The sequence below is a fragment of the Lepidothrix coronata genome, unplaced genomic scaffold (genome assembly GCF_001604755.1).
Source record: "Lepidothrix coronata isolate B3197 unplaced genomic scaffold, Lepidothrix_coronata-1.0 Scaffold38, whole genome shotgun sequence".
In the NCBI taxonomy this organism is placed as follows: Eukaryota; Metazoa; Chordata; class Aves; order Passeriformes; family Pipridae; genus Lepidothrix; species Lepidothrix coronata.
The window spans coordinates 113,364-127,691 of NW_016690218.1; the positions used below are offsets into that span (position 1 = coordinate 113,364).

Sequence of the window (14,328 nt, forward strand, 5' to 3'; positions counted from 1 at the left end):
TGCTTCCTAGACAGTGTCAAACTCCCGAGCCCTGCCTGGCGAGGCGCAGGGCTGCCTGCCCTTGGGAAGGGGGTCGCGTTGGGGATGGGGTAGGGGGTGGGATGGGGATGGGAAGGGGATAGAATGGGGGTGGGACGGGGGTGGGACGCGCTGGGGATTCCGCGGGTATGCAAATGACAGAACGTTGCGCGGCCCGCGGGACGGAACGCGGGTGCGTCACAGGGGCAGCCCCGCGCAGAGGATGTGCAGGTGAGGGGGGCACGGACCATGGCGGGAGGAGACGTGCCTGGCTTGGCCCCTCCCTGTCCGCTGTCGGGAGTTGGAGTCACCCGTCCTGTCCTTATTTTAAAGCTAGGTGCCAAGCCCCCGTTGCTGCCTCCGCTGGGAGCGTCCCCAAACCCAAACGCAGGCACAGAGCTCTGCAGGGCGGAAGCTTCGGTCCGAACATACGGTTTGGTGGCAACGGACGGACCACTGAAGGTGAGGATAGAAAGGAGCTGAACATGCAGTGGTGGCCTCAGCCAAATGAAAAAAAAAAAAGCCCCAAAACCCCAAACCCACCAGATTTCAGGGAGAAATGGTCCGTGGATGTCAGTGCTGGCTCTGTGTCAGAGTAGGTGGCTGACAGCCACAAGATGATCCTCCAGGCATACACATGGCATCACATCTTTCTATCATTAGTTCATTACGCTTTCTCCTTTTCAACAGTAGCCAAATCGCTAGTACCGCCAGCCAGGACAGGGACTGTGGCTCAGCTGGCCACAAATGGGACATGGTAATGATATGTAAGGTCTATTTCTGTCTTTGCTATCATTGTCCGGTCTCGCTATAGGTAAATTTCCTGTTCTTCTTCTGCTTGCTCATCATACCACACCTTGAAGATGGTATGGTGCTGTAAAAACACCAGCAAGGTCTGCCTGCTTGCTGAGATGTCTTTCTGGTTTCCAGAAATAGCAGTAGCACCCTGTAGGTATTTACTGGTAGCCTTCACAGAGGCCAAGTCTCGAATGGGAATCTTTTTTCCCCTCTTACCAGTGGAGCTTTCCATCTCCTCTCCTGGCTTGCTAGCTCAGTCCTGTTAAGAGGAATTAAACTGATGCTAGTTGCATGAAAAACTAGAAACAAGCTGATCTCCTAAGTGATCAAAAAAACCCTTGAATGTCTCACCCATTAGATGGGTTGATTGTAAAGGTGTGAGGTCAACTCACTTCCTCCCTTTTACCTTGTCTACAGCCTCTTCTCAGTCCATGTTAAAAACCCCGATGAAGAAGCGAAGGGGTTTATGGTGTGTGGCAAGACCTGGGAAACCTCCATACCCAAGTGCCCTCGCTCCCCTGTTTGACTGCAAGGCTGGTATGTGGAACCTCGGCACTGGCAATGGAGGTCACCGCTCCCACCTCGCTCACGGGGCCTTGACCCAGGACCCCCGAGAGAGGGAGGTGAGCAGCACTGCCCCCAGAACCACTCCTGGCCAGGACAAGGGGAAGACCGAGCATCTGGTAGCCTCACAAAGAGGTAAGGTGGGGACTGTCCCTCTCTGTGGTGGGAGGAAGGGTCTTTTCCCATCCTAGAGAGCCTGTGCACATTCCCAGTGAATAGTTCTCCCCTGCACGTGCCCCCCTGCAATAACCTGTCCTCCTGTCATCCCCCATGTAGCTCCAGGGGTGTACAGCTGTGGGGCAGGGAGAGGAGCAGGAGGGTGCATGTGCAGGTGACTTACCCTTGGTAAGCACAGGTCTGTGGGCTCCCTGTTGTCCAACAGGAGCCCAGAGTCCAGGATGTTCCTCTGGTAGCTCTGTGGAAGTGGGTCGGAGTTGTCCGCTGGCCTACTTGGGGTGGCTGCCAGCATGAGCATGTTTCCCTGTGCAGTTATTTAGAAGTTTCCAAGAAATCTGTCCAATGAAGTCTGTAGCTTCAGATGCTTTAGGTTTGCAGAGCAGCCTCTATTATGCTTTGTATCTCCACTTTGCAGGCCTGACTGACTGCAGTGATCCCAAGGAGTCAGTGGTTTCCCTGTCAACTTCCCAGATGCTCTTACCCTCCAAGCCCTTGCCTCCCATCCAGAACAGCCCTCCTTCCTTGGAGCCCAGCAAGATGTGCAACAGAGAGCAGGAGCATGGGGAAAATGGCCCAGGCTGTGATGACAGTGAGAGCAGTAACAAGGAGGTGATAACAGAGGAAAGAGAATGCCAGGTAAGGAAAACAAGCCAAATCCTGTGTGGTCAATTTTCAGTTTATGCCATGTAGGCAGAGTTCTGAGGTCTTCTTTCCCTGTGGTGTAAGTGAATGGAAGCAGCTGAGCCACGGAAGAGCTCAGAGGGACATCACGCTTCAGGCTGTCTTTGCAGTGTGTGTGCTGCAGAGTTTGTCCCCTGCATTGACGTGTATCAATAGATATTGCTATCGATACCAATATGTTGTGGTTACAGTTCCAGACACTCCAGTGTCTTAGTGGTGTTTTATATCAGCTCTGTCTGGTTTTGATGGAAAAAAATATTTGCTGGAGCAGGCAGTCCTGCAAACTCAATTCTAGGTTGCCTCAGCTTTTGAGTTGTACAGCCATGGCCTTCTGCACAGTTGTCTCTAATAATATTTCTAGACTTCATCAGCTTCTGTGCAGCTTTGTCCTCTGCCATGGGTCTGTCCAGAGGTAAGTGATGGCAGGTGGGGTAAGTGACTGCACTGGAGAGTGCAGTCCAAACCCCATCCACACGACTGGGGATCCCTTTGCAAGAGGGACAGGAGCTTCAGTTATTTTGGATTTGGTGTGGTGTGCAGGAGAAAGCAGATGAACAGCAGCTTTTTTAAAGAGAATAACCAATAAAAAGCCTTGTGTACTTGATTTCAGCCTTGCTGATAAAGGGCCAAATGTATCCCTGACATTAGCTGATCATTTCACTGAAGTTTGACCAGGTCCCAGTTTGGCTCTTTAGCTCTGCCAAAAATGATGGGATACTAAGGAAGGGTGTGCATCTGCCCCTGCTCCCTCCACCCTCCTTCCTAGCCATGGTGTGGGGGGCCTGAAGCAACTAGAGCAGGCAGAGACCTTACACAGAGCAGCAGGGCAAGGAGCTCTGCTGAACTTAATAAATGACAGCAAGCCTGTGAAGATGAATTGTGTGGGATTTGGAGAGCACTGAGCATGCAGAGAGCACATTAGCATCTGGGATGAAAGGCTGATGGGGGGCTGTAGGGGAAGGGCAGAAGCAGAAAACATTACAGGCTTGAGAAAAGCAGTTTTTGACATTGTGCAGAATGATTTTATGGGGACTTGGCAGGAGATCAGCAATAGCTGGTAGGTGCTATAGGGACAGTGAGAGGATAGTGACCTAAATCCATTCCCATACCATCCAAAAGGCCAAGAGAGGCAGTGGCACCTCAGAATAACTTTATGCCAAGCATGTGGATGCCAGATGGTAATGCAGCCACACTGCCAGAGAAGTGAGTGAGGGAAGAGAGCTGGCAAATTTGAGACAGGGTCTCTTCCTCACCACTTCCCTTTCCATTGCCCATCCTGGGCCAAGCTGCTCCATCAGTTTGACTTTTCTTTTCCTGCCAAGTCCTAGCTGAAAGCATAGCTAAACTTCTTGTGACATCAAAGGGGAAGGGTTGGGTGCTTGAGCTGAGCACTGTGTTCTACTGTTTCCAGGCTTCCCTGCTGCCTGTGCATTGCAGTGGTGGGGATATGAAGAAAGGGCCATTGGGACCGTCTTTGATCCCCCCTATACCTAAGTCAGTAAGTCCACCTCTTGGCAGTGCTGCAGTGTCTCTCCCAAGCTCTCGGCACCAAGAGGCCCAGGACATGAGGTAAGCCAAGGTGTCTGCTGCTCTGATATGTTGTTCACCTTGCACTTTTCGTCTCGTGAGGTTATTTTCCACAGTCAGCTCTCCAATGTATTTACACAAACCTTTGTGTATTCACCATTTTGCCTGTCTATAATGATTCAGCACAATGTCAAAACCAACACCATACACTCTAAGAGCAGAGGTGATGGTGGGAAAGAGGAGGCAGGACTTAAGAGGACCTTAAAACAGGTCCTCTGCTAGACTCAGCTGTTGATTCCCTCTATAATCTTGTAGTGTCGTTTGGGAACTGTATTGGATGGATCTGAATGCAGCACTTGGTTTTGTGTGTGATCTTTGACTGTCAGTTTCTGCAAGAATATTTTAGGGCAAATACTGGCTATTGTAGAGCTGTCTGCAAATTCAGATGCTGCTTCTGTAAATGTCAGTCATAACTTCTCTGCCTCCACTGTGAAATGAGAGCCAGATAAATTTTGGTTTATGGATGTATAATCCTATAGATGTTTAATATTTACATAAGGTTTTAAGATCAAAGAGGGCAAGGTGTTAGAGAACAGTTATAGGACTGTAACTGATGGAAAGATATTTTCTTGGGTATGCATGAGGAAATCTAGCTGTCAACCTTATCCTAGTTATAACAATAAATAACGAGTCACGGAAATATCAGTCCAATTTAAAAGCTTCAGTATGGCTTTTAAAGTGCAATCTGAATATACTTACCTACCAACTGAGTTGGAAAAACCCTTTTTCTTCTTGAAAGAGCAAGGAGGTGTAATATTATCCTCGGGAGACAGCACTGGTATTACAGTGTGTAGCAAGATGCTGTCATCAGTTTAAGGCATGACCAGGCAAAGTTAAGCTTCTGCAGCAGTACAAAAGTAGCTGCCCTCAATACAGACTTATGACTGCCTTAACATCTTTTACTGGTTCAGAGAGGCTGTACATACCAGTAAGAGCCACTTAACTCCAAAAGGAGAGACAGCAGAATTGGATAGTTATGACACAAACTGAAGAATGGCTCCAGTGTTTCAGCTGGAGCTCGATGAGCTCTGTCTGACTCCAGTAACTGAAAGGTTAATGACAATTAATCAGCTTTGTGTATTGTTGGTTTTATGTGTTGCATTTTCTCCTTCATCAGAATGACCATGCTGAGAAAGTTTGTGTCCTTTAATGTTACGCCCATCCCCCATCTTCTCATTCTATCTCCTCATATGTTCTTTTATCCTCAATTTTATCAAGGCTAAGATCAATCAGCAGAAACGAAGAGAAGAACTCTAAATATCTAGGTAGGTACAGGGCATGTCTGTCCTAAAATGACCATAGGAATCTGAAAGTTTGCTTGAAAACTATCTTGTAACTTTTTTCAGCTCCTCGATGGGCTCAGACGACTCCCCCAGAACCCAGTCACTGGGAAATATGCTCTGGTGATGCAGTGAAAATTATTCCAGACTGAAGTGTAGAATGGCAGGAGCTGGAGGGGTATCTTGGGGCCCTGGAAATGCACATCAGAAAAAGAAAACATTCCTCTACATTGTGTGCATACCTTTTATCTCCCTGCACAGTTTCTAATGTCACAATTATTAGAGAAAAAGGCATTTAGCATGAAATGAGAAATGTTCCCACTCCTTCCTCATACCCTTGAAGGAGAAAACCTTCCCTTGGGGCAGATCCTGAGCCGAATCCTTTGAGAGCTGAAGTAGATTCATCAACATTGCCTGTTTTTGCACTGGGAGAAATAGTGAAATCTCCTGTGATAGAAAGACCTTGTAAATTTTCCATTTACAGAGAAAGAGACTTAAAAAAGGATCCAGCCTATGCAGGATCTGAGTTTTTCATCCTCTTAAAGCACAAACCTAAATTAAATGCTGAGGTTTCCTTTGTGCAACTCATTTACTTCAAACCACATATGCCAGGTTCATGATTACAAATCTCTTTCCCTGCCCTATCTGCCTGTGGCAGCATTGCAAAGTGAGGCTGGGCTAGGAGATGCCTTATGGCTTGCCCTCCCCTCCCTGCATTGCCTTATCACTAGGAATAAGAATTCTACAAGACAAAATGCAGTGTCTGGTGCATCTGTGTCAGCCAATACTTTCGAGTTGCAAACCTCAACGACACCGTTGCTGTCCTTTTGCCTCCTGATGGTTTATAGTGATAGGAGAGAGGAGAATTGAACAAATAATTTTGCTGATGCAGAAAAAGGGATAAGATCCACTGGTCCCTCGGCTCAGTGTTAGTTCTGCCGATAATGGGCACGTCCCTTCAGAATGATTCCTTTATTGCTGATATGCAGCTAGAATACTGAATGCAACTAGGGAGAAGTGTTGCTGAGTAAGTAAGGTGACATTTTTGCAGGATACATTCTGGACTAGAAATGAGCTATATCGTTAAACCTTATCTGTCTCTCTTTTATTATTGACCTGACCATTCCACAGGGAAAAAAAAATCCTGATTTAAGGAAGTTATTCCTCTTTTATGGTTTGGCTGCCACATGATTTTATCATCTGTGAAGCCATGTAAAGAATGATTAGTTCTCTGAGTTTTAACAGCTCTGTTGGAGAGCATTTCAGAAGGAACTGCCCTGTGCTATTTCTATTAAGAAATTTTGAATTTTCGGGAACAGCCAAGATCACAAATTCTTTGAGGCAGATCATGTTTATCATGGGTTTGTGAGTCTTTCCAGTAAGGGAAGCAGGGAATAAGTCCCTGTAACAATGAAGCAGAACAAAAGTACAATGTTTGGGTGGCCAATTTGCACCCTACAGATATAGGCCCATTGAATACTGTGGACATCTAGTGCAGAGTGCAAAGCTTCCTTTCATTATAATACCCTGTGATATGGTTTGTGTCCTAGTGCTTCTTTTGTTGTGAAGAGAAATAAAAAGCCCCAACAAAACCCAGCCCAAAATTCAACAGGAATTACAGAAACAAAGGACTTAAACACTAGCTTTGGAAAGCATCTACTTCCTAGACAGTGTCAAATTCTAGAGACCATTGTGTGTTGTCTACTGTTTGGAAGGAAAGAGATCCTGTAATCGTGGATGGGCAAATAGCAACACATAAGCAAATTAGTAGAATCTCTCTCCTGGCTTGCTAGTTCAGTTCTGTTAAAAGGAATTAAACTGATGCCAGTTTTGTGAAAAATAAAAACTGATCTTCTGAAATGAATGATTAAAAAAAACCCTTAAACGCCTTACCCATTAGGTGCGATCGTTGTAAAGGAGTGAGGTCAACTAACTCACTCCCTCCCTTTTACCTGGTCTGCAGCTTCTTCTCAGTCCATGTCAAAAAAACAGATGAAGAGGACAACAGATTCATGGTGTGGGGAAGGACCTGAGAAACCTCCATACCCAAGTGCCCTCGCTCCCCTGTTTGACTGCAAGGCTGGTGTGTGGAACCTCGGCACTGGCAATGGAGGTCACCGCTCCCACCTCGCTCACGGGGCCTTGACCCAGGACCCCCGAGAGAGGGAGGTGAGCAGCACTGCCCCCAGAACCACTCCTGGCCAGGACAAGGGGAAGACCGAGCATCTGGTAGCCTCACAAAGAGGTAAGGCGGGGACTGTCCCTCTCTGTGGTGGGAGGAAGGGTCTTTTCCCATCCTAGAGAGCCTGTGCACATTCCCAGTGAATAGTTCTCCCCTGCACGTGCCCCCCTGCAATAACCTGTCCTCCTGTCATCCCCCATGTAGCTCCAGGGGTGTACAGCTGTGGGGCAGGGAGAGGAGCAGGAGGGTGCATGTGCAGGTGACTTACCCTTGGTAAGCACAGGTCTGTGGGCTCCCTGTTGTCCAACAGGAGCCCAGAGTCCAGGATGTTCCTCTGGTAGCTCTGTGGAAGTGGGTCGGAGTTGTCCGCTGGCCAGCATGAGCATGTTTCCCTGTGCAGTTATTTAGAAGTTTCCAAGAAATCTGTCCAATGAAGTCTGTAGCTTCAGATGCTTTAGGTTTGCAGAGCAGCTTCTATTATGCTTTGTATCTCCACTTTGCAGGCCTGACTGACTGCAGTGATCCCAAGGAGTCAGTGGTTTCCCTGTCAACTTCCCAGATGCTCTTACCCTCCAAGCCCTTGCCTCCCATCCAGAACAGCCCTCCTTTCTCAAAACCCGTATCTGTCTCTCTTTCATTATTGACCTGGTCATTCTGCAGGGTGAAAAAAATTCTGATTGAAGAAAGTTAATCTTTTTTTTCCTGCTTGGCTACCACATGATTTTATCATCTGTGAAGCTCTGTAAGGAATGATTAATTCTCTGAGTTGAACAGCTCTGTTGGAGAGTATTTTGGAATGAGCTGCACTGTGCTATTTCCATTAAGAAAATCAGCCTTTAGGCTGGCTAGAAAGTGGCCTGATCTCATATAATTTAGAATGAAAATCCTTGGGGAAAATGAATTATCTAGCTTCAAGAACACAATTCAGGTTTGGGTAACACTCTAGTGGACCTAAGCTTTTCTTTAAATGCCCTCTAAAATATTCCAACATATACATACATCTATTAAAACGTAGGAGTTCTTTTAGTTACTGGGAAAAAAGAGGATGTTTACTAAAATCAGCATGGATAGGAACAGATAAAATCTCTTTGGCAAGAACAATCTGCATCTCTTCACTCTTCTCTATCAAACACAGCTGCTCACCAGAAGCCAAGGGCTGAGGCCTTTATCATGCAGTAGGTTTGAGTCTGATGGCCAACAGAGTAGTGTAATTTCAGCTGCCAGTGCAATATGGCAGTACCCCATCTGTTCGGAGAGGTTATAGGTATATGTGCCTTGCTGTTCTTATACATAATCTCTTTGTATTATCAGAGCTCTGCAGTCTGGAACCTGGGTTGCCTTGTTCCCCAGTGTCACGTTTTTGGTGGCTTGAAGTCTGCTGGACATTTACATGGACTTTTGCTTCTGTTAACAGGCCTCCCACTGAGACAGACCAAGGAGATGGATCATCTCATGAGTCCTCGCTTTACGAACGATGACGACTTGAAGGACAGCAGTGGAAGGGTAAGGGCTAAGGACAGGGATGAGCAGGCTTCCTTTTCAGTGAGTGTTCAGTGCTTAGCACAAAATGTCACTGAAAATCATAATCTTCCTCTCCTGGGGGATGGGGATTCTCTTGGGAACACATTTGACAGCTACAGAGCAATTGCTTGAGTATTTTTACTGGTGCAGGTGTCACTGGTTAGGAGATGGTGCTAAGGTTGTGCAAGAAGCATTCTCTCTATGTGTGAAGGCCAATTCAGAGAAGTTTTGAATGGCAGGACAAGTTACATCAGTGAACATGTGCAAAATGCACGCTTGGAAGCAGAGAAGGAAAGATTCTAATGTTGAGTGTAAGCAACATTAGAAGCAAAATAAAATAGGAGAGTTTGATTTTTCCTGGTTACCTTTCTTGCTGTATCTCATAGCCCTCTCATTGTCAGTTTTTTTAATTCATTAAGACCAATGTTTCTGCAACTTATTTTCACATGACTCCTTTTGTGGACTTGTGTTCTTGGAGAGCAGCTGAGTCCTTCAGAACCAAAGAAGTGAGAAACAGCTGCAATTACTGGCCATGAGTGTTAAGAAACAGCTCTTATTGCCGGTTATTGCAGATGGTTTTTATTCTCCTGCCACGGCCTGTTCACCAGTAGTGTGAGCTTTTCCTATGCCTTGGAGCACTCCTATGACTTTCTCAGTTCAAGCAGGGCACCCTGACACAGATTCACAAATAGTACCTTGGACCAGTGGAAGTTTATGGCAATAAAGTGTTCCACCTCACTGTGTGTAATTGTCAAAGTGAGGACAGGAGAAATTCTTCTGAAACTATTGGGAGGTATATGGAGCTGCTTTAAAGACTATGACACTCTACCACTGTGTTCCTGTTGTGTACGGTTTGTGTATTTCTGTTTATGGTCTGTGATGTATTTCCATCGCAACTAGGTCCGTGTTGTATTATGCAAGTCAGCTGAAAAGAAAATACAACAGAGAAAAATGAGAGAGATGGAGCTTTTGGAGAAAGAGAGAGAAAAGGAAAAGGCCTTGCAGCTCCCTACACAGAGAGTTGACCCCAGGAATTCAACTGAAGAAAGTAAGTGGTTGCTATAGTTGTGAGCCTTTTTGATCACTTGCTTTCTCTTTGCATAGTGTTGCAAAACTCTATGAAATCAGATTGGAAGGCTGTTACACTTGCTTCTGAGTGGAAGTTTGAGTATGATTTATTTCCATTTTCCAAAGAAAAATACAGAGGCATGAAGTGTCATGCCTATGGCCCTCACTGAGTTGCCACAGAATATCAGCTTCCCACCTTCACCTATAAAGTCTTTCAGAGTAGAAAACTCTGTCACACAAACTACACAGGGGCTTCAGACTCTAGTTGTGAGCAGCCTCCAGAGAAGGTGAGTGGATGAGTCCAAAAGAATGCTTTTCAACCAAGGTGCAACCTGGAAGAAACAAAATTAAACTGCTTCTAATTAAAACACAAGAGATCCTGCTCACACCACTCCCTGCCGAGGAGCTCTCACCATAGAGCTGTGCTGAAGCCCTGAGCCAGTGCTTATGTTTTACCCCCACGAGCAAGCAGCATTACTGACTTAATCACAGCTGACGGGCTCTGATTGCACTGCTGCGTGCGCTGCCCTGAGCGCGGCAGCAGGGAACTTGAAGAGTCAGCACTCAGCCCAAGGGCATCGTGCAAGGTTATCTGCTCTTTTTTTTCCTTTTTTTTTTGTAACTTCCCAATCCAGCCTCTGAAACAGAAAAACAAAAGAAAAGCCATGCTGAGTTTTCCTTGTTTCTTGGGGAAAGCACCACTGCATTTGGTTTTAAACTAAAAGAGGGTAGATTCAGACTAGATGTTAGGAAGGAATTTTTTGCAGTGAAGGTGATGAAATTCTGGAACAGTTTGCCCAGAGAAGCTGTTGTTGCTCCATCACTGAAGATGTTCTGAAAAACCTGATCTAGTTGAAGATGCCCCTCCTCAGGGGAGTTGGACGACGTGGCCTTTAAAGGTCCCTTCCAACCCAAACTATTCTATGATTCTGTGATTCTGTGATCACTGTCCAATGTTAGCATGCAATTGTTATGCTTGAAGTTTTTTGGGGCAACAAAGAGATGTAACCCAGCTCCAGAAAGTTTTCTAGCCCTTTCCAAGCCCATAGCCATGCTGTCCAGCACTCTTCACTTACAAGGTCCTGTTTGGTATCTGCAGGCTTTAGCCTACCACCTGTCAACGGGACCCTTTTCAATGTGCACAGAAAGCCTGCTGCTGCCTTGAAGACACGAATATTGAAGAACCAGGTCAACGTGCCCCTAATGCCCAAGACACCCAACATCAACATGGATGGCAGCTTCCCACACAACTTCTCAGGTAAGCCTGCTCCACTGCTGTCCCACATACAAGCTTTTTCTTTGCACAAGGAGCACAAACTGCCTCTCTCCTCAGCCACAGCTGGGATCTTGGGTCCATAGACTGTCCTGAGAGTTAGCAGCAAATCTGCTTTGGATTTACTCCAGCTTGGTGGTGCTGGAGCAGTTGGTGCTTAGAGATCTATTGGAAAGTTGAGCTGAATAAAGCAATGGTAAAGGCTTAAGTTCTGGCCTTTACCCATATTGATAGTCCAAAATACAACATTGGTGCCAGGAGGCAGCTGTAAGTGCAGAGCTGGGCTCCAGTGTAGTCTGGCAGGGTGTGCTCACTGTGCCCCTCCGAGTACCACCGTGATCAATTGTCCACGCACCATCTTGGCCCTCTGCCTGTGCTGGCTCTCCAGCCAGCTTTTCTGCTATCACAGCAAGGATTGTCTCTGCATGGAAATCAGGGACTTGATACAATCGTGCTGTTGCACCCAGAAGTGCATAATGGCTTCCATCCACTCTCATTCCACTGCCTGCAAAGGAAACTGGGAACAAGCAGTGCTCTTCCCCTGTCACCCCACCCAAATACAGTGGCTGTGTGTAGCAGATGACATACAGGACAGGCTGCCTGGTGCTCCCAGGCTGCTTGCTGCCTGCAATAAATATACAGCAGATAGCCCACAGTAGTTCTTGTCTCTCCTTTGTGGGTAACCTGCCTCATGTTATGATCCTGAGCAGGGTGGATAAGTAAAAGGGGGATAGGAATGATACTTTGAATGCTCTTTTCTAGTGACGCCACTTCAATTTTCAAGATTGACCATAACTAGCCTGATATGGCCCTCCATTCATATTGAATATAGATGTGTATATCTGCATACCTGTGCCGTGACATCATTGATGTCAGTGACAGTGATACATCAGTGACATCCGGATTAGCTCGCATCCGAATATTTTTGATTTTACAGTTCCTCCATACTTTGTAGAACATGCAAGGTAGCATAAAACCCCTACAGAGTCTATAGCAGTTCATCTAGATTCTGTGCAATATTTATACTCAATACTTTTAGACAGCTCAGATGTTTTCATCTACACTTTAGAAAATGAGCTTTTGAGTGCAAGACATGAAATTTTTGATCGACAGTGCTTTTGATGGCAAATGGGTTTCATAAGAAATGCATTTATCATCTGAATTTTCTTCTACCTTGTAAATTTATCATCAAGAGAGTGTGTTTGCCAACAATTTGCATCTATATTTACATATTTTTATTCTCAGTTTGCATTTGGAAGGCTTTTTTATCACAACTATCTAGACTAGAAATTGCATTTTTCCACAAGAGAAAGCTTAGACATTGTAGAGTTTGCAAACAAGTACATTTGATGACAAATAAATTTCACCTCAGCATCTCTGAAATACAGCCAGTGGGTACCTCTGAAATAGTAAATATTCATAATGCTTGGAAAATAACAAAATCCATAAACTACTACTTTCCCAATAGTATGCTAAAATGTACGTGCACTCAGCTGCCTGCTGTCTATAATATTTGAAGTAAATGGAAACAGAGACACTGTCAGATTTAGAGGATCAGGTATCACTATTCCATGGTGGTTGCTCCTTGGGGATTCACCTGAGCCCAGCAGGACTCAGTTGCTCAGGCTTGGTGCTCACGGGAGGCAGCTGGAGGTCTTTCCTCAGAAAGTTACAGAGATGGGACATTATGGAGATGAGACAAGAGAGGCACGTGCCCACCTGAGGAGCTTACTCCTGGGGTAGCATGTCCTGCTGGGCACTGTCTCCCAGTGAGTGTGAGCCCTGTGGCACTATGATCCTGTAGCTGGCTGTGGCACCTATATGGACCTGGGAGCTGGCGCTGTGTGTGCAATTTTCAGGTTTACACAAGGAGATGGTGCCCAGCTGGGGGTGGCTGGGTGAGCACTGGATGCTGGGGAAAGCAGTGAGCCAGACAGCAGTGAATTCTCTGAAGCAGTGCCAGTTTTCATCCATATGTAATTTTGGCTGGGAGACTGGGTTGCTGCCTGCTCTGTGGAGGAGTGTCTTGCTGGGGTATGTAATGCTCATGTCTGACCTTCTCCTCATAGTGAACTCACAGATGGCCATTGGTCTGGAGCGCAGAGAGGAGCCAGGATGTGGGAATGCCCAGAAAGGCAGACCCTCTTCTGACCCTCAGCAGCTGTTGCTCAGTGCACTCACATGGCTCAGCAGCGACAACTGGTAAGAAAGTCCCCTGTTCCCTTTTTCTCCCTCTCAGAGTAAAGGCAGGTTAGAAGTGTATTTTTCTAGTGCCTCAGAGCCCAGACAGCCCAGAGGTCCAAAGGGGACTAGCGAAACCACTCCAGAGCAGTCAGAGTATAAAGACTTGAGAGCAGCCTTTTATTGGCCTTGGTCTGCAGCAGGTCCAGGCTATTTCCTAGTTTTGCTCTCTGCTCCATGTAGCTGCAAGTGCAATCTGTAGGGAAGAGGGAAAGCTGCAGAACAAGATGATTTGCTGGCTGAAGCCAGAAGCAGGATGGAAGCAGTCTTGAGTTTAGAGATTTGGGTTCCTCAGGTCACTGGCCCAGGTGGGACTGAGTAAGGATTTGTCTCTGGTCCTGCTGCTGGCAGCAGTGGCAGAAGACAGGGTCTCCCTATGATCTCCTGCATGTCCCAGACACACCTACAGGGAGTTCCTATTTCTGAGGAGTGGACTGAGTTGTGGTGCAGGGTTGCTCAGCCTGTCATTTCTCCTGAAGGGCTCAAGGAAAGACAAGTAAGACAAGGAAAAAGAAAAAAAACATCTTTAGGAATCTTGCACTTTCAGAATTCAATTTTTTGCTTCTCACTGCTTAATGTGGGCCTGAGATGTCTTGTCAATAGTCACAGTGTGTCCTGCAGTTAGACACAGACAGGAGTAGACCTGTAGAGGCCCAGCAGTGATGACTTAAAAGTTTCATGTGATACTGGTTGTCTTTTAGATTTCTGGCTTAGTGTCTGCTCACTAGGACTCCATTCACACTGGGATAACTGTGAAAAATCTTCCGTGATGCATCTCCTAGTGCAATTGTTTTGTTTTGTCCCTCTCCCATTTCTGTTTGGTGCCCTGTGAGATGCAGAGAGCTGCTGCAGGTGTGGGGGGTCTGGGTTACACTCAGGGACCCCCGTGGGATGAGTCTCGAGTCCTGTGCTGCAGCCCTGATGGCTGGGTCATGTAC

At 46.4% G+C, this 14,328-nt stretch overlaps 1 protein-coding gene across 1 annotated transcript in view; it reads left to right on the plus strand.

Annotated features, from left to right (window-relative positions):
- Window positions 1–167: 167 nt before the first annotated feature.
- Window positions 168–14,328, plus strand: part of FAM179A (family with sequence similarity 179 member A) — a 29,431-nt gene continuing 15,270 nt past the window's right edge. Inside the window, exons 1-11 of the mRNA XM_017812767.1 lie at window positions 168–249; window positions 352–480; window positions 1,234–1,515; window positions 1,973–2,193; window positions 3,650–3,807; window positions 5,044–5,090; window positions 7,069–7,350; window positions 8,702–8,790; window positions 9,709–9,856; window positions 10,976–11,134; window positions 13,219–13,351. Coding sequence (XP_017668256.1) covers window positions 168–249; window positions 352–480; window positions 1,234–1,515; window positions 1,973–2,193; window positions 3,650–3,807; window positions 5,044–5,090; window positions 7,069–7,350; window positions 8,702–8,790; window positions 9,709–9,856; window positions 10,976–11,134; window positions 13,219–13,351 — 1,730 coding nt within the window. The remainder of the gene's footprint in view (window positions 250–351; window positions 481–1,233; window positions 1,516–1,972; window positions 2,194–3,649; window positions 3,808–5,043; window positions 5,091–7,068; window positions 7,351–8,701; window positions 8,791–9,708; window positions 9,857–10,975; window positions 11,135–13,218; window positions 13,352–14,328) is intronic.